The sequence below is a fragment of the Pundamilia nyererei genome, unplaced genomic scaffold, assembly GCF_000239375.1.
Source record: "Pundamilia nyererei isolate P.nyererei 1_Seehausen unplaced genomic scaffold, PunNye1.0 scaffold00058, whole genome shotgun sequence".
Taxonomy (NCBI): domain Eukaryota; kingdom Metazoa; phylum Chordata; class Actinopteri; order Cichliformes; family Cichlidae; genus Pundamilia; species Pundamilia nyererei.
In genome coordinates, this window is record NW_005187459.1 from 3,236,315 (window position 1) to 3,263,743 (window position 27,429).

Genomic DNA, 27,429 nt, shown 5'->3' on the forward strand with positions numbered 1-27,429 from the left:
GTGAAAAATGCTCCGACTTCATGAGACTATGAATTAATGACTAATATTGCAGATTCATTTAAAATGCCTGGAAAGGATCTGAATGGTAGAAAATTGTCTCGTTAAGCTGTTCATCTGTCAAACACTCTACTCGTGTCGATTTTTAGTTGCTAGCTGAAAGGCTTTTAGAGAAAACAAGACATCGGGGGAACTGTGGCGGGCATTTTTCACTTTTTTTTTTTTTACATTTTATAGTTTGTAAATCTGACATTTAGAGCATGAAAACAAAATTATGTTGAACGGAAAAATAAGAAAGGATACAAAAAGAGTCACACTCATGTAGAAATTTGCAAACACACAAAACAGGCACTCACTTGCACGTGTAAGACAGCATTCACAGATAATGGACTGCGTCTCACCGTATCACTGTGTGTATGTGTGTGTGTGTTTTGCTTTTTTGGGGGGGGATTCTGGCTTCAGAGCTCACTATGTGAAAGTTCAATGCCACATATCTTTTCAAACAGAAGCAGGAGAAATGCCAAAAGCCTCTCTGGAGATTTCCACTGACAGAGCAAAAACTCTAAGGGAAGAACAGCATGTTCTTACTGCGACCCGTCATCATGGAGACAGAGGGTCAGACAAGCTGACATCCCAGTTTCATTGACCTCCATCGTACAGTGATGCAGCTGTGAGTAGGCATGTGCACGCTGCGCATGTGTGCTTCAAATTATTTGGCCAGGCAATGCCTTCTCCTCTGCTGAATTTCTACTTGGAAAATCTCAAATGTACAACATAAAGAAACTGTGAGGGGAAAAAGCACATTTAGTTTCTCTACAACCCTCATGGGAAGATTAGTTCAGGAGTTTAGGAGACTATGTGGTGTAAAGGGGGTGGGTTTAAAGAGGTCTGGAAAGGAAACGGAGGAGAAAATGGGAGTTAACGTGGAAGGAAGACCAGGAGTTAATGCATCATATCCTGTTGGAAAACTATGAAGGGAATGAAAGAGGAAGGAAAACAAAAAAGAAAAACAGAGCTAAAGGCATGACCGCTGTGGTGTGGGTGGGTAGGTGGGGACAGTGGGGCTCAGAGAGTGCCATCTAGTGGGCGAGGAGCGTACTACAAAGTCAGAAGAAGCAAAATGTGTGAAGGCAATACTTCATGATGCCATTCAAAAAGCAGCAGGGCAAAGAGAAGCAGTGAAAAAAAACATTTAAAGGAGAAGGGGAGCGGCCTGATGGAGGCGATTCCCCTCTCGTTTAAGAGCCGACAACATGGTCTCGAGAACAAGGGAAGATCATGGAACGCCGGGTTTAAACCTCAAAGCAGCGGATCACAAACGCTGCAATCGAAATAATATGATAAATCTGCCACATCTTTGACGAGGTGATTGTGCCTAACTGAGTTAATAAAAATCATGCTTGTTGGAAAGGTTTGGTTCCACCATCATCCCAAGTTTCTAGAGTCCAGGAGAGAGGTACCTGTGGCGCGGGCTGCTCTCAGGGTGTCCTGGGTGGGCCTGACTACTTTTGCCTCGGGGCTGAACCAGATAATGAGCAGGGAGGGGTAAAAGAAAGAAAACAATGTTTCAGTCAAAGGCAAATAAAGACAAAGCCTCAGATGAGAATAAAAACAACATAAAGAGAGCCATAACATTGCTAGAGAAATCATCATCAATAACCAAAGAGCAGCAGCATAATCAATGACGGTGATTGACTTTTAGAACCAAGAAATCTGGCTTCTCAAAACTAAATCCAGAAAGGTCAAGCCCAAAAAAAACCTCACACGATTAAATGTTTTAGCTGTCATTTACAATAAAAGTTAATATTCAGGTATTTACACATAAATTAAAAATTACAGAAACGAAAAGCCAGGTTTTCTTGTGAGTTTTTTTGCAGATCATTATGATGTGGGGCAGCAAAAACATCTCAAAAAAAGGGAGGTGGGAGGGGTCAACTACATTTTCTTCCACAAACATGTTAGCAGAGCAAAAGAAACAAGTGGAAGGTAATGTGAGCTCAGCCCTCTCCCTTCTGGACATTATGAAGAGAGACATTACCAATCGTTTGCGGGTCTGGCTGGTCACATCTGAACCAGGTGCTGCAGATCTGCTAACAGGCAATGGCGAGCAATCCTGAAAACACACCAAAACAACAACATTCGCTCTGATGTTCAGATCTACAACAAACTAATGCCACTAAAGAACTAATGAGCACTCAGTATCATAGAATAGAATTCAACTTTATTGTCATTCCAAATGTCACAAGTACAAGGCATATTTGCAATAATATATATCTGACCTGCTCTGCATCCATGGCCCCCAGTCTCCTCTCCAGCCCCTCCAGATCTGAGTTGACCTCCCTCTGGAGCAGCCTTAGCCTGTTCCAGATCACGTGAACCTTCTCCTGGGCCTCCAGACACTCGTTGCCCTGAGCCTGGGTCCGCTCTGAGGTCTGGGCCAGACTCTGAGGTTTAATGTTGACCAGCAGCTGAGCTGACAGCTCCTGAAGGGACGACACCTTCTGCTGCGAGTCCAGCAGCTCGCACTTGATTTGCTGCAGAACAATAAAGCAGACAGAGGAGTCACCCACACATTAGGAAGAAATTAAGACCTATTGTGCATCCTCAACTTGTTATTTCTAAATAAATCAGACAACTTCTAGTTTTCTGTCTCCTCTGACTGTGTTATATAAAAAAATTTGGGGGCATCTGCACGAAAGGTGCTACAAGTCTGAACAAATCGACCAAGACACGGAGTCACGTGTGCCCACTTTGTGAAGTAACACTGATCAGTGTAAAAAGGTAAAACAGTCGTATGAAACTCACACCAGGTTAGTCTACTACACACAGAGGCGGTTTTAAGAGAGACATACCATAAGTGTTTTATGATGAGCTCGTAACGTTTCGCGATTTGCTTTTTGGGGGATGGGAACCACCTCGTTCCTCCTGCGGTCAATGTTCTCCAACCATAGCAGCAGACCGTGACTCATCTCATGGAACTCCTGACAAATATAAACAGTTGTTTTTGTTAAGGCTGTCTCTCATGCCCAGTTTTGCAAAAGGAGGAAATAAAAGACGTTTCAATAACAAGATAATTGGTATTTATATATTTTTTAATATATTTAATATATGTGTGTTATATATTCACTGTACACACAGTGAATATATGTGTGTGTGTGTGTGTTGGGGGGGGGGGGAGTCTTGAATTTGTTGGATAGGTCATTGAAGAAGCGATAGGCTTCCAGGTGAAAAGAGATTGGCAGAACAGGCAGCGGGTCAGAATTGAACCCAGGCTCCTGCAGTTGGCTCTAAGACACATGGCTCCCTGCTCAACCGCTGTAGCACCGGATATTTTTACTGCTGTAAATTTGTAGAGCTTAAAAGTGGGCTGCCAAAGTTAGTGTGTGCTTTTAATACCTGGCACTGCATCAGTGCCCTCTGCAGCTCCTCCCTCCAGTCCTCCAGTGAGGCGCCGAGCCGGTCCCAGCGCGAATTCATCTCCTTCAGCCTGTCCCTCAGCTCCCACGCCTCCTCAGAGTCGGGCTCTGATTGGAGGAAGTCAGCACTGCTCAGGTTGATGGACAGGACCTCTGACTTGTGAGCATCCATCCCCTTCTGCAGCTCCTGTATGGAAGAGAGGTGATTAATTATAGAGTGCTGGAGCAATGAGCCAGGCATCAGAGAGAGGAAGCTGAGAAAGATGTATTTATAGCACAGTGACATGCTGCTTTCTAGTAATCGAAAACTAGTGGAAATACCTAAATGTGAGTGTTTGGGGAAGGAGGAAAATGTCAGCACACTGCACTGGAAGTTTGACAGGTGACTAAATAACCGCAGATTTGTTGGACTTTCTGCAACGCTGGACTCTGCATGCACCCACCTTGAGCTTCTTGATTCTCTGCTGGATGGTGTGTATGTCAGTGCTGAGATCGAGGCCTCGCAGTTGGCTGAGTTCAGCCTCCGAGTGACCGAGCCAAGCCCTCAAGGTCTGCAGATCTGAGATCAGCTGCTGCCACTGCTGCAGGTTCTGTTTGTGTTTGTGCTTCTCACTTAGAGACTGAGCCTCGATCAGCTCCCAGCGCTCAATCACACCTGGAGGGAAAACAAATGATGGAACCACAGCCCACACACTATCTGCAGTGTGTATGTGTGTGTTTGTGTTTACTGACCGGCGCTCTGTGTGTCTGTGTTGGTAGGGTTGGTGAGTCCCGGCATCTCATCCTCATCTTCGGTCAGCTCTCCTTCTGCTCTCTTCACTGCGTCTATGCTGCTGCGACACTCTCCCATCAGACGCATCTGTGAGGAGAACATGAGCCACATGGCATTTACTGCATTTACATCACGCTTTAAAAACCTTTGTTTAAGAATAAGAAGAGAATTAGGGATAAAAATCCTGCATGTAGGCAAGATGCAATCCATTCTAAAGTAACACTGATCATGATTAACTATTACATCACTACTGGACTTTAGTTGGGTTTTTTAGGGCATTTAATCTATCATTAAGATCCAAATGTATGATCTAAACTTTCATATTACAATGTTATAGTTTTTACCATTCATTGTTTGTGTCAGTCTAGTGGTTAAACTATTTCCCTAATGTGCAGAAGATCCCTGCTTTGAGAGCAGAAGGGAACACAAATCCCTGGGAGGCTTTGTGTCAGTGCAAAAGTCTGCACACCCATCTGCTGCTGTGACCCCCTTTAAACAAGGGAGCAGCTGAAAGAAGCTACTACTGCTGCTATTCATCATTTATGTTGCTTTAAGACATCAAACAAACACGAGGAAGACTCACGTAGCCCATGTAAGTGGAGTCCACATCGGGGCTGACCCGGTTGGCAGTGGCTTCTCTCTGCTGGAGGTGATACCGCCCTGCGTCCAAAGCCTGGTCCAGCTGCCTGAGACTGGCCTCCAGCTGGCCTGGCTCACCTGCACAAAAAGCACAAGCAGATCTACATAAACAGAGAAGTAAAAGTTTCAATAACACAAATCTTTATTAGCATGCTTGTGGTGTTGAATGGGGCTGAAATGGCATGCATTAGTCTGAAACGCAACATACCGGCAAGCCATCGCAAACAAGAGCTCAGTTTTATGATATTAGATGTGACACAAATGTGGACGCACAATACTAAAAATGCGGTGGTTATTCAGTGAGTGAAAACTCATGCCTGCATGCAGCTATACAAAGATTTATCTAGATGGTTGGACATCCAGCCTGTTTAAAAAACAAAAACAAGCGTGATTTAGTTGACGGCATGCACTTCTAACTCGTGCTGTTTCCTACCAGAAGATGATTTCAGTGTTTTCTCTGTCAGTTTTATATAGGCCTCTGGGCTCTCTGGGATAACTACATCTGGGAAGAGACATACAACAGACACTACTTACAATGCACACACGACTCTGAGGGATCTCTGTCTTCGATTGAATTAAGTCTTTAACTATTTAACAATGAGTTTGTAGTGATTCCAATGACAAGTGTTTACGTGTAAGCTCATTTTGTGCTTTTCTTATTTATAAAAAATATTATAGGTTGTGTTCTTGCCTGCAGACAAATGTCACATGTTAAGCTGCTCTGCTGTAAAAAAAAAACAAAAACATGGTACTTTCTAGATATTTATTTATTTTTATTACACTGAATTTAATTGACATAATTGAATCTTTATTAATTTTTCACATCCACCCCTCTGCTGACAGGGCAAATGTGTGATGTCATCCATGCTGTTACTGCAAAACTTTAAACTATTTATTCTATTATAGTCCTATCCTATCCTATTATATGTATATGTGTATATATGTACTTAAGCAAGTCCATCAAAACTGTTTATTTCTGGGAAATGTTAAATCAAGCTAATCATCCATCAGACCAACCTGATAGTGCTGTGGCAGCCGTCCTCATATACTCATCCTCGTCCTCTTGCCCTTGGCTTCTTTCCCCATTGCCTCGTCCTGAGGGGCTCTCCAGGCCTCTGCTCAGATCGTAGTCGTGGTCCCACTCTAACGGGATGGAGTCCACGCTGGCCGGGGTGTCTCTGCCTGAGCGGTCGGCCCGGACGAGAGCCACAGTGCCCGAGGCTGGACGCGCTGATGTCCGGGGCAAAGAGGAGTCGCTCCACTGCATTTCAGAGAGGTCTCCTCCATCCTCCATGTCCAGCTCTCTGTCTGAACCATCGAGCTCATCGTCTGCAAGCTGAGTGAGACAGGCGAGACGAGAGATATAGTTAATGTTGCAATTTCAAACTAAAACATGACAGAGTGCAGTTTCTAAGGACTAGGTAGGTGAGCATGTGTAATGAAATGTTGACATCCTAATAATCATGCTCAGTGTCTTTGTCCGGCATGTTTACACCATGTCAGGAGTGTGAAGATGTGTTTATTTTAACATCTTCAGGTCCTGGAAATAAGCAGAAGTGCAACTTGTAAATACAAGAAAACTAAAAACAAAGGAAGTTGCCACTGCAATGAGAGTTCATGCCTCATTTCTGACATTTCAATAGGACATGTTTTTCACATTAATCAGAATTTGCTTCATAAAAACACATCTGCTTGCACTTTCATTCAGACTGTTTGCCGCGTACCCTTTGACTCAAATCTGCCCTGAAAGCTTTCTGCATGTGGGGTAGAAAATTCTTAACCTGCTCCTAAATATTGTCGATATTCAGAAATTCGGCAGGCTAGCTTTCTTATTTTTACTTACAGGGAGTCGTGTGAGTTTCTTGTAGTATCTGTCCACTCGTCCGAAGACCTCCTGACAGTATCTTTGCAGCTCCTCCAGCTCCTCCTCGATGACAGCTGCATCCAGAGGTTCACTCTTCTCAATCAGAGCATCACCCTGCCTGAACACCAGCTCGATCTTCCCAGTGTTCAGGTAGATCTCCTGCTGAAACGCCTGTTGAGAAACACGTCGTTTTTTTTTATTTACCCAAAATTAACTAGACATGTCAAAAGCAGTTCTCAAGTATTGTGATTTCATCAAACAAGAGAGAAAAGACAATAGTATGCTGCCATGCACTCAAAAAATCGTCTTACCCTGAGCTGTTTGATTTTGGCCTGTACGTCACACTCGGAGAAGTGCTCTATGTTGGTGAGCTGTAGGTCCATCTCAGTCAGCCACACCAGGATGCTGTCACGTGCAGTCTCAAACTCCTCCCTCTGGCTGATGAAGTGCTGTGACAGACAAACAGCCATGCTTTATGATTTCAGATTTTGGATATTTGTTTTCAATAAAGCCAGTGCCCAGAGAAAGAAAAGAAATAAGCTCAATGGCGATCTCACTGTCCTCAAAGAAAGCTACCTTTAGCCTGCGTATGACTGCAGCCACCCTCTTCTGCAGGTTGTCCCATCGCCTGTTCCCATCGTGCACCATTTCCCTGAGACGGCAGGAGGAGTCTGTGCGGTTTTCCCGGGCCAGACGACGATACTGCTTGTTGATGAGCTCTAGCTGGGTCAGGAACTCCTGCACCTGACGCTGGAAAGCCTGCAACACACATAAGTCCAGAGGAAAACGGATATATATTACACTACACAAATACACAAAGATTACAGATGGTTATAATGGTTATATATGGTTTAAGTTCAGATGATATATCGAAAATAACAACTCTAAAAAGTGAAAGTCGCTGCAGTCGGCTAAAGACTTGATTCAAAAATAAACTTTGAATCAAAATCCTTAAAAAATTTGAAATTATGTCTAATTAGGCTCTTACATGTCAAATCTAATTAAAATCCTAAAATTTTACAATTCTACTACAATGAATTCTCTGTTCAGCCACAAGTAGGACAGTTGGCGAAGGCTCAGGCGAGTCAGCTAGCAGGAATGTGCACGTGCACAGTGACAGACAGCAGCAGCTGAGCAGACCAGAGCAAACGAGTTTCTGCAATGTGACACTCTTCTTACTTCTGTCTCGATCTTCTCACATCTATCACTGTATTTTAACTGTATAAACACATGCAACTTGTGCAGCCGAGGCTGACCTTTACTCTTTGTTGTGTGAATAAATGTTAAATATGCAAACCTCAAACTTCTTGAGCTCCTCTTTAGCGACGGTATAGAGAACTCCAGAGGAATTAGGCAGGGCTGCTGTTTTTTCTGAGGTCTTGAGCCAATCCTCAAACCTGCTGTAATCATCCAGGAACTTCTGCCACAACCTCCAAGTTTCTTCAATCCTGCAGAGAAACAAGTTACAGTATGAGGGAGGTTGAACGAACTCACTAAATGTTCTGAAATCAATATATGTCACTGTATTACTTGTATCAGAGGTGATAGCAAATTGTCATGATTCTGAAGCTGATTGAGGATTTGTTTGAATTTCAACACCAGTGCAGAATCTTGTTGCAAATTAGGCAGAAGATGCACTGACTTGAGCCTCCTCTCCATGGACATGGCGCAGATGTTCCTCCAGCGTCGGTCCAGCCCTCTGGTGGCCTGCTGGATGGAGTCGCACTCAGTCTCAGTCGAGCAAGCATCGCAGTCGTGCAGCAGGACTTCGCACAGGTTCAGCACCGACGCCACGCCTGTGCTGTGTTTCTCTATGTCCCTTTGCAGCTCCTGGAGAACATTCAGAATAATTACATGATTTTCAGGACCCATCTCTTAAAGTTTTCTGAGAGAAAACTTTAAGAGCTCCTCTGGCACCATAAATTCATTCAGATAAGAATCAGCCCTCCTGGCAAACTACAGTAAATCCATGTGTAAGATAAGTACGTCTCTGGAAGAGGAACGAGGTTAGTGGGGTCCCAGAATCCAGACCAGATTTAGAGAAGCGTCTTGGCAGGAGGAAGTCTATTGACACCTACAGAGCACTGAACGTAAACAAACAGCTAGAGTCATGCTTTGATTTCCTCATGTGCTTCTGTGTCATTTTCCACCAACTTGCTTTGAGTCATACGGTCCTGCTATAATTAAGTCTTTGCAGAAAAAGACACACATTATACATATCTGCTTCTATGTGTTTGCAAAGGTGCTTATACATCTGAGCATTGCACTGTAGGTTTGGATGACCAATGCCTACCACATGCTGGCCAAGTTCTGTAAATTCAAACAAAGGATGAGCACTTGTTTTCTTTATTCTGTTTTTTTATTACCTAAAAGGCCTGTGAACACATCAGTAAATTAGCCTAGTAAAATTTACGCATGTGTGTCTGGTTCCCACCTGCTGTTGGTTGAGCTTCCTCTGAATCTCCTGGTCATCACAGGTGGTGTAGACGATGGGCTTGGACAGCTCGGTCTCAATGTGAGCGAGCCATGACCGAAGGCTGCTCATGTTTTTATCCAACTGCTGTACCGCCACCAGGGTTTCCCTCAGCTTCTTCACCCTGGAACAAAGTCAGAGAAGAAGTCAGTGTCAGTACTGGTACGACTGTAAACTGTAAATAAGGGAAATCTAACGGTTTGCTCAGGTGGGTGACAGCATATAATATAAATAATTTAAAAAAACTGAATATAAAGGAATATGGTGGTAAATTACACAAGCAGGCTTTAAAGAAGGAACTAACCAACCTTAGCATAATAGACTAAATCGAGTGTTATTTCACATGTGAGCAGATTCGAAGCCCATATGACAGCTGGGGACCATTTTGGATCTGTAAGTTCCAGACATTTTCAAACACTGACCCCTGCAATCTAGTGCTGTATATTAGGTGGCATCCAACTACAAGTTTTGTTCAGCAAGTGCAACATTCAGCACCTCGCCCTGCAAAGCAATGCAACCCTGTCTGTATGTCACCACACGGACGCAGTAAGAACGAGCGGCCGCTCTTTGTTGCATAAACATACCGAGGCCCATAATGTTCTAAAAATAGATGCATTTAGCAAGTCTCCTCCACCTCATATAAAGTCCATCATTACACGACTGGCTGCACTGGGGTATGCAACCTGCAGCTGGATTTTGCTTTGCATGGGGTGCTGCATGATATCAGTTGCACACCACATCTCCACTTCCTAAACCTACCGTCACACTTGAAATACTATAGGATAAAAAAACTTGACTTTTTACATCACAGGGAAATAAAGTGAAGAGCTTTACAAGTAACCCTCATCAATGACAGACTGCAAATAATTCAAATAGGTAAACATTTGTTTAACTTGCTTTTTGTATGTGTTTGCACAGCTTCACTGCTTCCATTCGGCCCAGATAAGATGTGAGCCAACAAATGATGCTGCTCTCACATGAACACCAACACACAACTGTCTTTTTGTTTTTAGCCTCCTCCTGAAAAATACCAAGTAGCTAAGACTTAAAAAATATTATTAGCACAAATTAAACCAGATGTGCACTCATGAAGCTAAAATACTTGGGGCAACAAAAACCTTTATATTAGGCACTAATGACCTGATTAAAATATTATTTATATGCACTTCTACAAACGGTAGCAGGAGTATGTTAAAAATGCAACATAATGCATATGATTTACAAGAGAAAACAACATTTTTGAAAAAAAATATAAATATAAAATATAAATTGCAATATAAATTCTTAAGGTCATCCTGCCTGCTGACATCGCAGTCGCAATCCAGCAAATCCTCCTCGCTCGTGCATCCTTCCATATTATCCGTACCCAAATCCAAAACCATGGGGGTGCGGGATTCCTAAAGACAATCTTAACCTTAGGAAGTGTCAGTCCGAACGCTCTGTTTCGTCTCTGAGCAGCACATGGGACTTTCTCTCAACTCTGTGAGTACAGAGTGGGAGGGCCAGCAGGTAGTGGCAGGGTGGCACAACTGTGACTTATCAACTGTTGCTCTCCAAGGTTAAAAAAAGAGAAGCTCCAACAGATATGTGTGTGTGTGCTCAAGTGCGAGTGGAGTGACAAGTGCTGCTGTTTCTAAAAAGAGACTTATAGTCAGAGGCATGTGCTGCAGAGCTGGACTGTGCTGGAATATCAGACACACAGAGGGAGTGTGAACAGCAGTAAGGACTGTAAACTTTGCGCTTGTACATGCAGCTCGATGGACAATAGGACAATAGTAATAAAACATGGCTTCCACTGAAAAGACAAAATCCAAAGACTATGAAAATGTTAACTTACAACACATTCTGCTCAGTCTGTGAGAGGAACAAGGTCACTCTTCATGTTTTGTTTTAGCAAAGGAAGGATATAAGAAACAAAGAGTCTGCAGCTGTCTGTGTGAGGTTAGAAAGAGTTCTCCTTTTCCTCCCTCCCCCAGTACAGTCCCAGAGGGGAACTGCCGGAAGACAGCAGACCGGGGCAGCTAGAGGCAAAGTTTGGGCCAGGTCACTTTCAATTCACTAATCCTACGTTGCTTACAGTTCTAGTTTCAGCGTGCATTTTTTAGTACCTTTCATATCAGCACTGAAACATAGTGGAGGAGTGATGAGGAATGTGACCTCTCTCTCAGCTTCACTAAATGAATGCCCCACTGATGCTGGTAAGGAAATTCCTCAGCAGCACTGTGGGAAAATTAATTCCCCACAGGCTCCAGTTCAACTAGTACCTCCTTGTTCCCACTAGGGGCCAGATTTACCACAGCATTAAACTGGGTTTTGGCGTAAAAACTGCACTTTTGGTATTTACACAAAAACACATGACAAGCTTGAGTGAAAGCAATGGGAACTGATCCTGTTGCATGTATTTTTAGGACTTCCTTTCTTTAGGGGCAAAATATAGGAAGGAGAACATATAAATCATGCAAACTGATTTACTAACATTTGTAGTACTTTTGCAATTTACTAATTGCACTGATATTTAAAAAAAAAAAGCATGTCTTATTTTTTTGCAATTGATATTGAAATGACAACAGCACAACTTCTATAAATCACCAATAAAACTAACCACACCTATGGGTGCTATTTAGGGACTGTACTCACATGCTAGTTTGCCCCATTTAGTAAATCCGGCCTGCTTCTTATCAGCATTAAAAAACATTTAATTCAACATAATGTCCTGGTATTGTCCTGACACTGAAAACTGTTCAAACTTTAAGACAGCTTGGGAAACCTTTACTATTTAACTTTGTGGTTTGGACATGGACCCTTCCTTTCAAGTCTCGTACACCCACCTGGCTGCAATGAGATCCAGCAGGTGTTGCCAGCGCTCGCTGACTTTGTTGAGTTTGTGCTGGATTTCCGTCGCCTTGCTGTCTTGGCTGGCCCTGGCCAGACGCTCACCCATAACCTGCAGCTGCTGCTTGTTCTCCTGAGCGACACTGATCTCCTCCTGGTAGTCCTGGTGTGCAAACATACATGAGGTTAACACAGTGAGGACTACAGCGGTTCAGTGCTGTAGTTTAGCTGTATTTTAGTAAGTCAAGACTGGCCATTTTCAGACTTCAAAACAAGCCAGACTCAACTCTTTCATTTGTCTGTACTCGATACTTCTGTATCAAAGCATACTCTTTAGTAGTTTCTTTACAAGTGCATTAGACTGTTTTGAAATTACCTTGCGCAGCTTTTCAATCATCTCATCGATACTGATGTCCCCATTCTGAGAGACTTTGCTCTCCATCTGTGTGAGCCACTCACACAGTTCCTTATTCTTCTCATTGAACACAGCCCACTCATTCAACTTCTCGCTCACCTGCTGCCTGCGCAGGGAAAGCTGAGGGGACACGGGTGGAGACAGGGACAAGAGAAGGGGTGAGAGTGAGAATATGTGACAAAAGCAGTATCAAAAGTGAGCATATCAAGAGAAAGAATATAACTGGTGGAAGATGAATTAAATAGAAATTAATAGGATTTTAAAAACAGAAACCAGACTGGAGCAAAGTCCTTAAAAAAAAGACACAAAAAAATGGCAGACACAACAATGTGTGTGTTTGCGTGGATGTACCTGGTGGCAGACCTCCTCCCACTGGCGCTGTAGCAGCTGGAGGCGTTCTTGTAGAACTGTGATGTCATCAGCACTCACCACGCCCTCCAAAGAGTCTCTCAGCAGGAATAAGGAAGTAAGGTCATCGGTCCAGCCCTCCACGCTGCTCTCCAGCTCCTGCATCCATGACAACGAGAAATTAAGTAGGAAAAAAGAAGCAAGGCAAGCAGTCCCCACGTTCAAATGCAAAGACAGGAGCGAGCCTGTCGAGAGGGTTGATTAAAGCAGGAAAAACCACAGAGCATGCCTGCTGAAGCTGAGCTGCAGCACCTGCATCCCCCGAAACACTAAGAAAATGCAAAACAGCAAAGTGACAATGAATGTTAGAGGAAGGCGCGGTGCCAAATGCTATGATTCGACATTGGTTTTCTGTAAATCCCTAAAATAACAGCAGCGCATTATATTCAATGCAAAAAACAGCTACATTCAAGGCTAATAGCAGATAAGGTAACAGAGGCATCCAACCTTGCATCTCCTCCTCCGTCATTGTGACGGTTTTGCTGTGCTGTAATCATTTGCAGACCCAGAGCATGTCTCCATTACGCAACTCACACACACACAAAAAGGAAGCACGCACACACACACACACACACACACACACACACACACACACACACACACACACACAGGGATGCTCTCTCTCTGTCTATTGCGCACGCACCCTCTCTCTCTCTCGTTCTCTTTCCCCACCCCCTTTCTCCTCAGCTGATTCTATGTGCAGCTACTCACACGGTCCTCCTCCTCCTCCACCTCCTCCCCCGAGGAGCAGCCGAGGACGTGTGATGCATGAAACATGACTGCATACACTATTGGGTGGAGATGAAGTAAAAGAAAAAAGAAAAAAAAAGAAAGATAGGGCCTGGGTCAAATTAAAAAAGTATTTAAATTAATAAAGGGTCACTTAAAAAAAACAACAAAACAAAACAAAAAAAAGTTTCGTAAATGACATGTCAAAGGAAAATAAAGCTACCCTGACTACCGCACACAAGGTCACGCAATCAGACAGCAGACTGATAGAAAAGGGCGTTTTTTTCTGTTTCTTTTTTCTTTTTTTGTTCCTGCTCCGTCTGTTTGTCCGTTTATCCCCGCAGATAGATTAAAGAGGTAACGAGAGGGCATGCCCGAGTTTGTTGATGTGTGAATGTTTAGCCAGAGAGAGAGAGAGAGAGAGGGGGGATGTGACTGATGAGCAACAGCCAGTAGGATGGAGAGTGGAGAGGATCTACATATCAACACTTTCAGTAAAGCATTAAGCTAAAACAGAAAAATGAAGAATATTTAAAAGAGTGTGTATGTGTGTGCGAGAAAGAGAGAAAGTATCATATTCTCCTCACCTTGCATCTGATTTGCTCTGAGTGCAGCTCCTCATGGTGGTCAGGCAGAGGCACAGACAGCTTTCTCTTGAAGGCCCTCAGCTTCTCCAAAGACACATCTATGCCCTTCTCACATCGCTCCCAGTTCTATGCAAGCACACGCACAGTAAGAATTAGAGCAGAAACCCCCCCCGACACACACACACATAACACACACACACCAACTGCAGACCTTCCCATTTGCAGGGAAGTTGCTGTGTGTTCTTCTTGCAGCCATAGCAATGGCATCGCAAGCAGTAAAATGCAGAATACACAATTACAGACTAACAAGGACACACATCACAAGGCTGAAGTCAGACCCCATCACTTACAAATGGCCCACTTAGCTCTGAAGCTCTCAAGTAGCAGCTCGAGAAAGAGTGATGCAGCATAAACAGCTCTCTAACAAAAAACAGGGAGGTTCTGCTCCAGAGGATGTGGATTACAGCTATTTTTAGAGACTAAACAGCAGTCCAGTTTAGGATAAAACATTACAGTATTTGGTAAGCAGTGGAGAAAGGCAGCATACCTGAAGCAAGAGTCACAGTAAGAGAAGAGCCAAAACAAGACTAGAAATGCTACAGCAGCTGATTAAGAGCAAACCAGGGAAGACAACACAGATCACAGGGGAAAGAGTGTATGACGAAGACCTTCAATGAAAGAGCCAAAACCCCGGATGTGTCTTTAAACTGCGTCACTTAGTCCCGTTTTAAACAGGGCACTATCACAGCCTCTAAAATCCACCTCGCTGGGTTCAAATCACTACAGCTCACTGCAGTGTCTGCAGTCTGTGTGCGTGCCTGTATGTGTGTGTCTGTGTTTGCCCTGGGCTGGCACTTTTTCTTTTTAAATCTTGGTGCCATTTTGTGGTGCTTGAGCCTGAGTGTGTGAGCAGAGAGGCTCAGCTATTTATATAAGGACAGAAGAGTGCTCCATCTCTGCACTTCGCTTCTTTTCAGGCCTTAAGGTGCAACGCTGCATAATTAATGTGACAACCTGGCTCCACTGTCCTATATGTACAACTGGGCATGCTCAATAAAGGCTCAGACGGGCCAATGCCCTTCAGCACCCTTCACAGCACCTTTCTACACTGCAGTATGTGGGAAACATGGCTTAGCCTACGTACAAGAAAGATTTGACGTTGTAAAAAACTAACTGCTGTAAAATCACTGTAACAATAACACTCAGGAAAACATGAACCAGATGGTGCTAGCAATCACGAGAGCAGGAAAAGAAAAGTATACTTTATGAAGATTAGTTATTCTCGAAGCTGGCGTCTGACCTTCAGTAAGCCCTGCAGCTGCCTCCTCTGCTGGTCCAGGCGATGGTGGGCATGTCTCCACCTCTCCTGAATCTCCATCAGCTCAGTCTGCAGTGTGGACTCCGCCTTGGCGTCCGCTGACAGCAGCAGACTCCTGCCGGCCTCTACGGTGAGGATGTAGCCTCCTTGCTGCCGCTGAAGCACTCGCTCCCTCAGCTGAAGGAGCAGACATGAGGCAGAGAGTTTTGCTATCAGATCAGGATTTTGATGTTTTTAGGTTAATTTAGTGCTCAATTAAGCTTTGCAGTTTGAAGAGTGAAAGGCTCAGGGTGGCTATAAAGTTTGTTTTTACAGACTTTTTTTTTTTTTTTTACAGATTTCAAAAGAAAATTTTAAAATATCAGTACAAAGTTAGTATAAAAAGCAAAAGAGAAGATTTAAGTAATAAGGCTGTAAATGTCTTGCTGAAGCTTACCTGTATCTGATCTAGCAGGTTTCTGGCCTGCTGCAGAGCCACTGGTTCTCCTGGCTGATGCACATCTGGATCACGGGTCACTTCCTGTAGCCATCGGAGCAGCTTCTCTGCCATCTCCCGGTAGTTCTGCCACTGCCGAACCAGACTATCGATGATGCCTCGTCGCTGTTGTGCCCGCCTCACCACACCTTGCCACTGATTGCTCAGCAAAGCCAATTTTACACTGAAGTCGTAACTGTTAGCATGGCAAGAGAAAGAAAAGCGTGTTAGCGTCCCTCTGGCCTTAATTTCCCTGAAACTCCTAAAGAGATTTAGCAATTGTCTGCGTGCTTTTACCTCTTATCAACTTGTCCTTGGTCCAACAAACGATGCCCGTCACTTATGATGGAGTAAAGAATCTGCTGTCTGCTGAACATTTCTGCCTGGAACAACTGCACATGCACACATATGAATCAATAAAACACTGCACGCAATCAAAGAAAACACTAAACAGCATAGCAGCAATCCTTTAATGTAACACAAATAAGCTGATATATACAGACAACCACTGACCTCATGGTCTCTCTGTTGCTCCAGCAGACTCTGGTAGTTGCCTGAGATCTCAGCACCTAGCTTCTTCTCAGTCTGAGTCAGGAAATCCATCCAGGCCTCACACTTCTCAAGGAAACTCTGCTGCTGGAGCAACACCGACTGCAGTTTACTGGAGACGAATAGAGCCCTCATTAGAGACATTTACATCACCACAAAGAAGATCACTATAGCACTGTGTAGTCACAACTCTGCATGTTTCTACTATTAAATTCATCAAACATTTACAGTTTTCTATTGATTTTTTTATGATATGGCAGGTTGTAATCTAGCATAAGTGAAGGACACATCTCTATCAGTGTCAGTGTAGCATCTTTTCCTTTTTATCAGCTTCTTTATTAAAAGTGTATAACTTTTGGGACCTTTTGTTCCATGAATCAACATTATTATGGATTTCAGATGTTTTCCAGGTCAGCCACTTATTTAATAATGACTAAGTGACTAGTTAAAGACTTAAATAAACACTTAATAAATGACTAACTGTGAAGTCAGACAGTATAAACATCTCAAGTTCAACAGTCTGAATAAAAAGACTTCACCCATGTTTGTTAGGTCCCCTTCAAACATGCACTCCTTTCGATAATATGACTTTGTTTGAACTGGTTGGCGTCATGTCTAAATGCTCGCTCTGGTCACTTTTGAGAGCGAACTCATCAGGTTGGTTCTACATTTACAGATCACTTTAAACAGCATGCACGTGTCACATGTCTCAGAATGCCCAGAATGCAATAACATGAGAAAAAACACTCTAGCACACTTGTATGCATCTGCCATGCTGTAAGAATGAAGTTCTGACCCCTTGTATTTTATGCCCAGTGGCAAATATTTTGTATGTATCAGAGTTCATATCAAAGAAGCATGAACCTAAAAAGACAAATGCCAAAATGCTTTCAGTAAGACACTGATGAGCTCAGCCATGTTAGGGGTTTCCCACTGAAGTTGTACTGTATAAAAAAGGATCCCCCACAGCAGGTAGTTTGATTTGGCAGAGGTTTAAATTGGAGTCCCTTCCTGAGGCAACCAAAGGGGGATTTTTGGTACCTGAACCTCTCGGTGAGGTGAGCAGAGTGAGTGGCCCAGGCTCTGTTGAGACTTTGAAGCCGTTTAATGTCTCTGTCACTGACTGGTATTCTGTACACCATCTCATTAACACGTTCCAAGTCTGGAGATAGACTGCTCAGCTTCAACAGGTGACCCTGGGAAAGTATTATGTAAGTTAGAGGACACGCGACACATAAAAATATAATGTTAAATAAAACATTAAAAACAAATCTTCTAATGTGGACCATTCTTAATACCTTGAGTTTTTCTATACGCGTCTGGACCACATTAAGGTCGGGTGAACCCACTGGGTCCGAATCCTTCAACACTTCCTCAGCCTCCTCAGCCATGCAGATCAGCTTGTCTAGCTGCTCTCTGAACACCCCACACGTCACAGATCCACACTAGAGACAGACAGGTGATACCGTGTAAATACAAACTCAATGGATTACCAATCGCATACCTTTCTTTAAGGTGTCTTTTTTCTTCTAGTTCCCACAACCCTACCTGCAATACATCCTGTTGCCTGTGCAGGGCATGCTCTAGTGCTGCTAGGCGATGAGTGAGCGACAAATGGTCGGACTGAAGGGATGCCGCAGAGGAGGAGTCGACTTGGCTCCTCAGTTGTTCTCCCAGTGCTTGCAGCTGCTGGAGGGACTGCTGCACCGCGTCTTGGTCACAAAGGCAATCCTGCAATAATTCAGGAATAATTTTCAGGAAGAGGGAGAAAGAAGCTAGGAATCACTGAATGCCTGCGCACACACATCAGGCATACAAGAATTTATAACCAAAACTGGTAATGTGTTGGGTTTTTATTTGTGGTATTTGTAAGGATTGGAATTTTTGGAAACTAAAGTATCATTTGCCACTGACTAAAACAAGTTTGAGTGAGCAATAAAAGTGAAGAAACTCTTAAACAGAGTGTAAGCAGCTCTGAATTCTTAACTTTGTCTGGCAGTGGTTTGCATCAGTGATCCGCAGTAAAAAATAAAAACAGTCGGCTTACAGTATTAAGACTGTGTGTCTCTAGACATGCCCCAGTACGGTCCTACAAACCCAGCATGACACCGGGGGAGACCCCTGTAGTGTAAATCAGGGGCCTGTCTTTCCCTTTGCAGTCTCCTTTGAAAAGGCTTTTGTTAGTTGTGTCATGAATCTACATTCAAGCAGACAAAAGGACAGGGTGGTATTCTGCAGTGCGGATAGAAGCTTTGTGAGCCGTCACAGTGAGCTGACAAGCAGTTTAGGAGCTTATTCCCAAATTCCTCAGAAAGGAGATTGAGGGATAGCAGGAGGAATCCTCTGATATATTCTAAGCCACAGAATATGTGGATGCAGTATTAGCCTAATGCTAAGCTCAGGCATTGGACGATAACTACAGAAGAGAATGTTTAACATGTCGTGCTCCAGTGTCTCATCTCTGCTTACATTGCAGTCCTTAATCCAGGCACTGCTTTCGTCTTCAGTTATCTCCCTGTCAGTGGCGCTCCTCAGAAGTCGATCAGCACGTTCTTCCTGTTTGTGGACTGCAGTCACGCACTGGCTGTACAGTGACCTGTAGCGCTGCCACAGTCCGAGCAAGGACTTACTGGTCCTTAGCTGCTCTGAGATCTGCTCTAGCAGAAGATTCCACCTGAGGGAGAAAATTTTAAAAAGTGTTATATTCTGAAATCAACTGAGGGTATAGTTGATATTTAAGACTGAAGTCACTCAGAGATGAGTTGTTTGTTACCTGATGTTGACGTCCCGGAGAGCTTTGTTGAGCGTTTCCGCCACCGATGGGTGGCACTCCGTTAGCAGCTGGTGAGTTATGGAGCCAAACTTCCTCAAACTACTTTCCTGTTTATCCATCTCCTCCTGAAGGCTCTAAATGGCACAGGTACCCACAATGAATAAAAACTAGCCACAAATAACAGCGTGCGGTTTATTTTCTGCACTTCTCACCTCTAGACTCTCCACCTGCTGCTGCACGGCCTCCAGAGACCCATTAAGGAGACGTAGCCTGGACACAGAATAACGCCCCTCCATCAGGTAGCCATTTATCTCCTCTGAAGCTCGCCGGTACAACGTCCACTGCTCCAGCACCGACCGCAGGCTCACTTTCATCTGACTTATCTGATAGGAAACGTGGGAGACGAAATACGTAAGTGTGGGAAAATTCAGAAACCATCTAAAAGTGACATCAGAGATGTGAGAAGCTCACCATGTGGTCCAAATGAGCCCAGGACTGGTTTAGTCCTTTAAGAGTTTCCTTTACAACACAGCAAGCTGCTCCTTTCTTATCCTGGATGAGAGCATTTCCTCGTTCCTCTGCTTTCTCTAGATCCTTCTCTTTTTCCTTCACTAATTCTTCCAACTCCTGTGAAAACAACTTTATTTATTTTAAGCTCATTATTTAAAGAACAAAAACAAAACCAAACAAACAGATTTTTGCGTGAGTGTGGTCCTACCTGACAGTCTTTGAGTGCACTCTGCACCGATGCTACATCCTCTATCCTCTGTCTCTTCTTCAATTTCTCCTCCTGTACTGTGAGCCAGGTTTTCAGTGCCTGAACTCCATTTTCATGCTCCAACCAACCTTCCACAAGTCCTTCTAAAAGCTGAATCTAAAATACAGAACATTGTGGAGTGGTTAAGTGACTCAAAAATGGTGAAGAGCAGCTTTTAAGTACACTTTGAGGGCTACCTTTTCCGCAATGAGCCCCTGCAGTATCTGCCATCTTCTGTTCATAGCTCCTAGCTTCTCAGCAAAGTCCGTTTTGTCACTGCGCTTTCCCTCCACATCCTGACTGCTGATCTGCAGCACTGACTGGTTTACAAAGTCCACAGTCAGCTGCTTACACGTCAGATCTATACGAAAGCCCTGTGAAATTAAGAAGATGCATCATGAGACAGATGATGGGGAGCAAAAATATCAATCCAAGGACCGGTGGCATGAAAACCTTTGTACCTTATACTTCTGCAAGTAGTCCTGTACCACCGCTGAGCCCACAGCTGCCATGATCTTGTCCTGATCTTCCTCTATGATGTTCTCCATGAGCGAGATCCAGCTCATCAGCTCTGTGATGGCATGCCGTGATGCTAACTTCTCCATCTGCAGCTGAGGAAAAGAGAAAGAAGAAAAGAAGTTAGAGATGTCCAAAAAGTTATGATAAATATTGACTTTGTAACAGCTGCTTTTCTCAAACCTGGTGGAGCTTCTCTTGTACTACAGGGATACGAGTCAGCAGCTCAGCCCACTGAGTGTCGACTTGGCCCAGCGCTGTCCTCAGGCCAGCCGTGTCCACCCTTTTTAGTCTCAGAAGCTGGTTACCTGTGCTCAGCACTGACGAGCGCAAAGACGACTTAGCGTCCACCTCTTTGGAAAACTCCTACAAGAAAGAGAAAAACAGGAGTTGGATTTCACACATTTGTTAAGTTTACGTCATTAATAGGTGTGTGACACATTTTTGCTAATGATGTAGATATAAGCATTATTAATTATTCTTTTTACAGCAGCACAAGGGATGGGAAGAAAAAGTAAAATAGAGATACATCAGAAAAATAAAAATAAGACAAATAGTGTACAAAAAACCCCCCCAAACACTATAGTATGTAAAAATGGTCACTATTTACAGTAAAATGCACAGATTTTTTTTATATGTACATAAATTACAGTGGGAATAATAATGTATATGCATGTATTTTTAAACAGGGTGTTAGTATTAAACAGTTTGACTGCTGTCAGGATGGAGGACCTGAGTTAATGTTGACAGCCCTAATAAAACCACAACTAACCAGGAAGGCACAGAGGTGGTCTCTGACAGTCTCCAGCTCCTGAGGAACGGTCACCGACTGGGTCGTCCAGAACTCCAGTCTGTCCAGAGCCGACTGCAGCCAGTGGCTCAGCTCTGCTGACTCACTCTGGTACCTGAGATTTACAAACACACAGACTTAGAGGATACTTTCAACATCATTCAGGCTCTAAGTGTCACAAACAGGGTTGCTGAGAGACCAAGAGCGAGGACTGTAACCACAGACCCTTACCTGGTCCAGTGTTTGAGTGTCGAATCAAGGCGGTGCAGCTCCTTGTTGACCTTAGTGGTGGAGGAGAGCCAGTGCTCTCCCAGCTGTGTCAGCTGGTTCTCCAAGTCTGAGCAACCAACAGACAGAAAAAGCTTCTTGCCCTCCTCTAGTACCTGATAGAGTTGGGGCTGGTGCTCAGTCAGGCTGGCTTTAAGTCGCTTTAAGAAAGAGGATGGAACAGATAAATAATCAGTTTATTTAAAAAAGCATATCTGACTACAGCTTTCTGTAAAGTGTGCAAAGACATTCACCTGGTAGAGGCTGATCCTTTCAGTTAGCCTCTCTTCCGTCTCCTCTACCAGACCCACAGTGGGGATGCTACACTCCACCGCCTCCAGCTGTCTGCACAGAGCCTGATAGTCCTCCACGAGTCTGCTCCATGACTGTGAGAGCGAAAGGAAAGTGTATGCTATTTATTTTCATTTTCTAAACCACAAACCACTGCTCTTTGGGATTAAACTGAATAAGACTGCAGTTACTTTTAACCAATAGCTCATTATTATTCCTACCTCCAGAATCCCCTCCAGCTCCACTCCTCTTCTATGGGCCTGTTTGAGCACACTGTGGGCTAAAGCCATGGTCTCTTCCAGGGTTTGACTTTCCCTCTGAGACACCAAACCAGACACTTTACTGAAAAATGTCTGGGTGAGTATCATATGGCATTCCAGACCCTGGAAAAACTCCTGTATTAAAAAGAAAAAAACAGCATTTTAAATCCGATTGTACAGTAGAAAAGATAACTAAAACCAATTAAAAAGTTACAAAATCAAAGCCCCCTCCTTACTTTGTGTTTGTCTAGTAACATCTGAACCTCTATGACTGAAGCCACTGTCATCTTTTGGTCAGCAGCCATCTTGTCCTGAGCGGTGTCCACCAGGTCATTAAGGTCGTGCAGTGCAGCTTCATACTGAGCCTTCAGAGACAAACCATGGTTCAAACTACTCCGTCTGGAGCCCACCATGAGCACCAACTCCTCGTATGCATCCTAAAAAGACAAATTAATATGTGACACAGTCCCTGTTACAGTGCTGGAGCATTATGATCACAGTGTAACAGAATGAAGGTATTACTTGTAGTTTGAGTAGCTCCTGATTGGATGATGAGTCTGATTGGAGTCCCTCTGCTTTCGTCTTCAGCTCAGTAACTTTCTGCTCAAATTCCTTCAGGCTGTCTTCCACTTCTGATAATGTCTGTAGAAAATGCAACATATTTACTATAAAATCTGTTTGTAAAAACTCCCTTTAGCATATTAAATCTGCATCTTAAATATGCATCTAATTCTTGTGTATTTGCTGCTGGTGCGCATACATACCTCTATCTGTTTGGATGCAGGTCTGTCTGCAGTTCCGGCCATCTTATGTAGCAACTGGTGTTTGCTTTCAGTCAGGGCTGTGAACAGCAACCGCAGTTCATTCTGGCAAAAATAACACAAACAAAGTCGGGGAATAAGAACAATGATGTTGTAACATCAATAAGATGCTTCACAACCCAAGTTTCCAGTAAAACTATTCAGCTTTAACACCTGGAAAGCTGAATGTTCCTGCAGCCTGTCCCTCATGGCGTCACAGTGCTGTTCCAATGCAGAGTCCAGCAGGCCCATCCTCTCCTGCAGGCCCTCTAGCGTGTCTTCCATCAGAGCTCGCTCTTCACCTCCACACAGCCTGTCCAATCCACCACCCAGCAGATCCCTGCAATTTTTCACTTCTCTGGTCATCTCCTTCAGCTGTTTATTCAAACCCTATACAGGGGAGCCAAACTCAGTTAGTATTATTTTATATTAAAACCTTGAACTCAAGTAAGACAAAAGCTTTTTGTTAATGCTCGAGAACAGCTAGTACTTTTCCTCCTGCTGCGATTTATATGTCAGACTATTTAACATCTTTATTGCTGTTTGTCTTCTCCTACCTCCAAATGTGTGAGCTGTGTCTCTGTGTCCTCAGAGAGCAGCACAGGACCAGCGAGCAGCTGATTCTCAGCAGCATCTAACCAGGACGAGGCAGCTGATACTGCAGCATACAGGTCCTGCTGGATTGTTGCCCCCCCTAAAGATGCTGCAAGCTTACTCTCACTGCCCGCTGCCTGTGAGGGGCAAAAAGATTATGCACTTGATATTTTGAAAGGCATGACTAAAAATAGTTTTGTATTACTGGTTAAAAACATTTTTTATTTTGAGAAACACAAAAGAGAGATTAACATGAGAAAATGTTTGCTTCACCTCCTCTGTGATTCTTTCTAAAGTCTGGCTGCAGGCCTCAAACGAAGCTCTAGGAGAGCAAGAGTCCTGGCTGGTAGCCTCACCTCTGAACACCACGCTGGGACTGGACAGACGGGACCGGTGGAGGACCTGCACACAAAGAACGAAATATGAGAAAGCTCAAGGTCACACTGGCAGCATGCATAACAACAAAAGTGTGAAATTTCATCAGTGGAAGAAACAGTACGAACACAAACTTCTAGCTTCTAGTAAGCACATTTATTTAAAGATTTTTAAAACCATTTAATGCATAAAATAAAAATGCACAGTTTCTGGCATGTATACCGGGCTAAGCTGGTCTTGCTCCAGGGAATTCAAGGAGAGCTGCAGCTTTGTGTTCTGATCATTATTTAGGTTTTCCCATCTCTGTCTCAACTGCTCCAGAGGAGACAAGGTCTCATTCTCCAGCAGCACTCCACCAGGCACAGACACCTCACTGCAGGAAGGAGAGGACGTCATTAGAGAGCAAGGCAACGCAAAAGCTGTGTCGTGGTCAAAATCCCAACTGAAAAAAAAAAATACTCACAAATTTTAAATGTTTTAAGGACGTAAATTATTTTTCAAGATCTTTGATAAAATACCTGTCCCCATTGGGTGTGGTTTGTTGGCCGAGTAACTCCTCTCCAACGCTGGCTACAGACTTGAGCAGCTTCCTCTGTTCAGCGACGTGCTCCTGAAGCTCCTACAAAATACATTACACTTGTGTTCGATTTTATCTATATGAAATATGCACCTTCTTTTTGCAGTGGATTCTAATAAAAGGGGAGTAATAATTACAAATTGCATATGAGACAGTCAGCTTAGGTCTTTCAAATATATATTAGAGTATAAAAGAGCTTCCTCTTACCTTCTGTCGACGCAGGTTGTCGTGTTGCTGCTGCGTGCGTGTTGACCGGGCCTGAGAGAGCCAGTCCTGAAAGTTAGGACTCTGGGACAGAGACGAATCTGGCTCACTGTCCTCCTGCTCTTGCAGTGAACCCTGGGACAAAGATGGACATTAGGTATAAGATGTAATTTTGGAATAAGAGCATTTAACAGCTGCCAATTTTTAGTAAGCAGAAATAAATATGCCCAACAGCCTAAATGGTAAATGGCCTGTATTTATATAGCGCTTTACTAGTCCCTAAGGACCCCAAAGCGCTTTACATATCCAGTCATCCACCCCTTCACACACACATTCACACACTGGTGATGGCAGCTACATTGTAGCCACAGCCACCCTGGGGCGCACTGACAGAGGCGAGGCTGCCGGATACTGGCGCCACCGGGCCCTCTGACCACCACCAGTAGGCAACGGGTGAAGTGTCTTGCCCAAGGACACAACGACCGAGACTGTCCAAGCCGGGGCTCGAACCGGCAACCTTCCGATTACAAGGCGACCTCCCAACTCTTGAGCCACGATCGCCCCCTAACATATATCTATGATATTTATCATTAAATTATTTTGAGAATGGTAAAGATGAACTAATATTTATTCATCAGAGATTGCTGCAAGCATGTACCTAGAAAGCTTCACTAGCCTTCTGATTTATTATACAGTGATTAAATATCTGAGGATTAATGTGAACAACCAAAAGGGCATGTTAAAGGAGACCAGGAGCGAAAATGCAAAGTGAAACTTTCATGTTGTGTCCTCAGAAACGCACCTGATCGAATACATTTAGTGTTTACATCTGATGAGTCAGCATCCTTTTGTCTAAGCGCCATTGTGAGACACACAGCTGTTGCTGTTTCACAGTGGAAAACAGTGGACTTTTATGAAAGCGCATGAATTAGCCTTTAGTACTTTTTGCACAATGCTAGCATTGATGTCGCAGGCCAATTCAACATAATGCAGCAAAGCAAAAGAAAAGACAAAGAAGCATAGAGGAAGGAAAGCTGGGAAGTGAAAATACACTGGGGTGTGGAGGGTTGATGCAGCCATGAATGTTGAGACAGTAAAGAAATAACATATGACTGCTGATCTCACCTGTATGTCAACTTGTTTGTCCTGCAGCATCTGCTGCAGCTCTAGCAGGCTGTCTTTGAGGGAGCGCAGTTTCAGGGTGAGCTGCTCCGCCTCGCCTTTGGTTTCAGCCCGGCCCTCCAACAACAAGCTCTCGCTATGGACGGATAGCTCTGATAGGTACGACACCTTCTGTTCGATCTCATACAGCATATTCTATTAAAAAAACAGGATTACAGTTGATCAAGCATTAGCATTTCTCATAGGTTTAAGCTGCTCTCCTCAGCTCCCAGATTAGTTTCTTAATAGAAACAGTTTTAAAGAGTCTTCCCTTTTAGACTAAAAGTCCAGAGAGAGCTTGAAAAGGCCAACAATTGTAATGAAGTGAAGAGAAGCGGTAGTTTGTACTCTCTAAGCTTGTATTCTCTTCTTTCACACAGGGAAAGAAGGGCCCTCGGTAGAGATGGGAGGTGATCATGTGCAGAGAATTTTCCACAACAATACAGTGCGCCTCTTATCCCTTAGTTTGTAGCGTCACTCTGTCATTCAGGAGGCAGGCAAAGAAACTGGTTTATCTCCACTTCTGCAAAAACCTCCATAGTACATTTTAATTAAAATTCTAAAACACCAGTTACAAAGTTTTGCAGGTTTTTTTCTTTTGATGAACAGACCGAGTAAACAACATAATAGAAACTGCTATGATGACGCAATTAAAGCTCAAAGTTTAAAGTTAGGAAAGCATTCGATTGAGAACAGACTGAAGACATATTATATGTGAGTAGTTTTTAAGCTGCTTACATTGTGGTGTGCAGGCATTTAAATAAACAGAGTGGGTTAAGTAAGTTCAACAAAATACTTTCCTAAGGTCTCTGCATATCATACCACATTTAAAAGACGATTAATCAGAAAACTGAAATTTTAAGACCCAATTTTTTATCATTATTTAATCCGGACATGAAGCTCAGCATGGTCCAGACCTTTATATGTGCAGACCACACAAAGCATATGTGAACTACAGTTTAATCAGCTTACTGTCTCCCAGCTGCTACAGACACACTCTTTAAAACACTGACTCTCTGCCTGGGGGACAGAGCGAGTATTATAACTTCTAAGAAGCCTATTATGGAGCATCACAAGGCAAATATGTAAACATCTCACAGCTCACATGTAATATGAATGTAGAATATGTGCAACATGAATATTTTAGCATCTAGGCTCTGCCGTAAATCCCCACAAGAAAATATTGAGTTTGACACAGCAGGGAGTTAGTATTTTTAACATAATAACTCCCCTCCCCACAAAAATTAAATCATGAGCCTGACATGCAGAAAATTCCTAGGGGGCAAATCAAGTAGGACAGAGTATCTAATGGTGACAAATAAGAAAGAACCATGAATTATAAATTTAAACTAAAAGATTGAAAAGCTAGAAGATCTCCAGGGCAACAGGATGGAGGAAATATTGGATGAAATGTTTGAGATATTTGATATAGTACAACAACATGTAGACAGAAGTTAAAAACAATTATTTTTAAACTGTAAGTACGAATATATCACTTATATATATATTAGGGGTGCAACGATATTCGTATCGATATTGAACCGTTCGATACAGTGCTTTCGGTTCGGTACGCATATGTATCGAACAATA

General features: G+C 43.4%; 1 protein-coding gene across 1 annotated transcript in view; it reads right to left on the reverse strand.

The window, feature by feature from the left end:
• The window catches only part of syne1a (spectrin repeat containing, nuclear envelope 1a), a 124,397-nt gene that overhangs the window by 644 nt on the left and 96,324 nt on the right, over positions 1-27,429 (reverse strand). The window contains exons 103-151 of the mRNA XM_013911189.1: positions 25,804-25,995; positions 24,682-24,813; positions 24,416-24,516; positions 24,120-24,270; positions 23,796-23,924; positions 23,486-23,659; positions 23,103-23,318; positions 22,893-22,994; positions 22,651-22,770; positions 22,365-22,565; positions 22,090-22,263; positions 21,832-21,963; positions 21,542-21,738; positions 21,293-21,425; positions 20,704-20,886; positions 20,466-20,615; positions 20,202-20,378; positions 19,966-20,121; positions 19,719-19,874; positions 19,460-19,630; positions 19,248-19,381; positions 18,944-19,148; positions 18,023-18,205; positions 17,773-17,919; positions 17,516-17,670; positions 16,439-16,586; positions 16,223-16,317; positions 15,887-16,121; positions 15,433-15,627; positions 14,133-14,258; positions 12,760-12,915; positions 12,370-12,528; positions 11,990-12,156; positions 9,123-9,285; positions 8,331-8,518; positions 7,986-8,136; positions 7,265-7,447; positions 7,000-7,137; positions 6,668-6,859; positions 5,842-6,160; positions 5,258-5,326; positions 4,769-4,902; positions 4,146-4,272; positions 3,857-4,068; positions 3,394-3,600; positions 2,850-2,978; positions 2,277-2,531; positions 2,036-2,110; positions 1,458-1,516 (exon numbers count right to left, since the gene is read on the reverse strand). Coding sequence (XP_013766643.1) covers positions 1,458-1,516; positions 2,036-2,110; positions 2,277-2,531; positions 2,850-2,978; positions 3,394-3,600; positions 3,857-4,068; positions 4,146-4,272; positions 4,769-4,902; positions 5,258-5,326; positions 5,842-6,160; positions 6,668-6,859; positions 7,000-7,137; positions 7,265-7,447; positions 7,986-8,136; positions 8,331-8,518; positions 9,123-9,285; positions 11,990-12,156; positions 12,370-12,528; positions 12,760-12,915; positions 14,133-14,258; positions 15,433-15,627; positions 15,887-16,121; positions 16,223-16,317; positions 16,439-16,586; positions 17,516-17,670; positions 17,773-17,919; positions 18,023-18,205; positions 18,944-19,148; positions 19,248-19,381; positions 19,460-19,630; positions 19,719-19,874; positions 19,966-20,121; positions 20,202-20,378; positions 20,466-20,615; positions 20,704-20,886; positions 21,293-21,425; positions 21,542-21,738; positions 21,832-21,963; positions 22,090-22,263; positions 22,365-22,565; positions 22,651-22,770; positions 22,893-22,994; positions 23,103-23,318; positions 23,486-23,659; positions 23,796-23,924; positions 24,120-24,270; positions 24,416-24,516; positions 24,682-24,813; positions 25,804-25,995 — 7,853 coding nt within the window. The remainder of the gene's footprint in view (positions 1-1,457; positions 1,517-2,035; positions 2,111-2,276; positions 2,532-2,849; positions 2,979-3,393; positions 3,601-3,856; positions 4,069-4,145; positions 4,273-4,768; positions 4,903-5,257; positions 5,327-5,841; positions 6,161-6,667; positions 6,860-6,999; positions 7,138-7,264; positions 7,448-7,985; positions 8,137-8,330; positions 8,519-9,122; positions 9,286-11,989; positions 12,157-12,369; positions 12,529-12,759; positions 12,916-14,132; positions 14,259-15,432; positions 15,628-15,886; positions 16,122-16,222; positions 16,318-16,438; positions 16,587-17,515; positions 17,671-17,772; positions 17,920-18,022; positions 18,206-18,943; positions 19,149-19,247; positions 19,382-19,459; positions 19,631-19,718; positions 19,875-19,965; positions 20,122-20,201; positions 20,379-20,465; positions 20,616-20,703; positions 20,887-21,292; positions 21,426-21,541; positions 21,739-21,831; positions 21,964-22,089; positions 22,264-22,364; positions 22,566-22,650; positions 22,771-22,892; positions 22,995-23,102; positions 23,319-23,485; positions 23,660-23,795; positions 23,925-24,119; positions 24,271-24,415; positions 24,517-24,681; positions 24,814-25,803; positions 25,996-27,429) is intronic.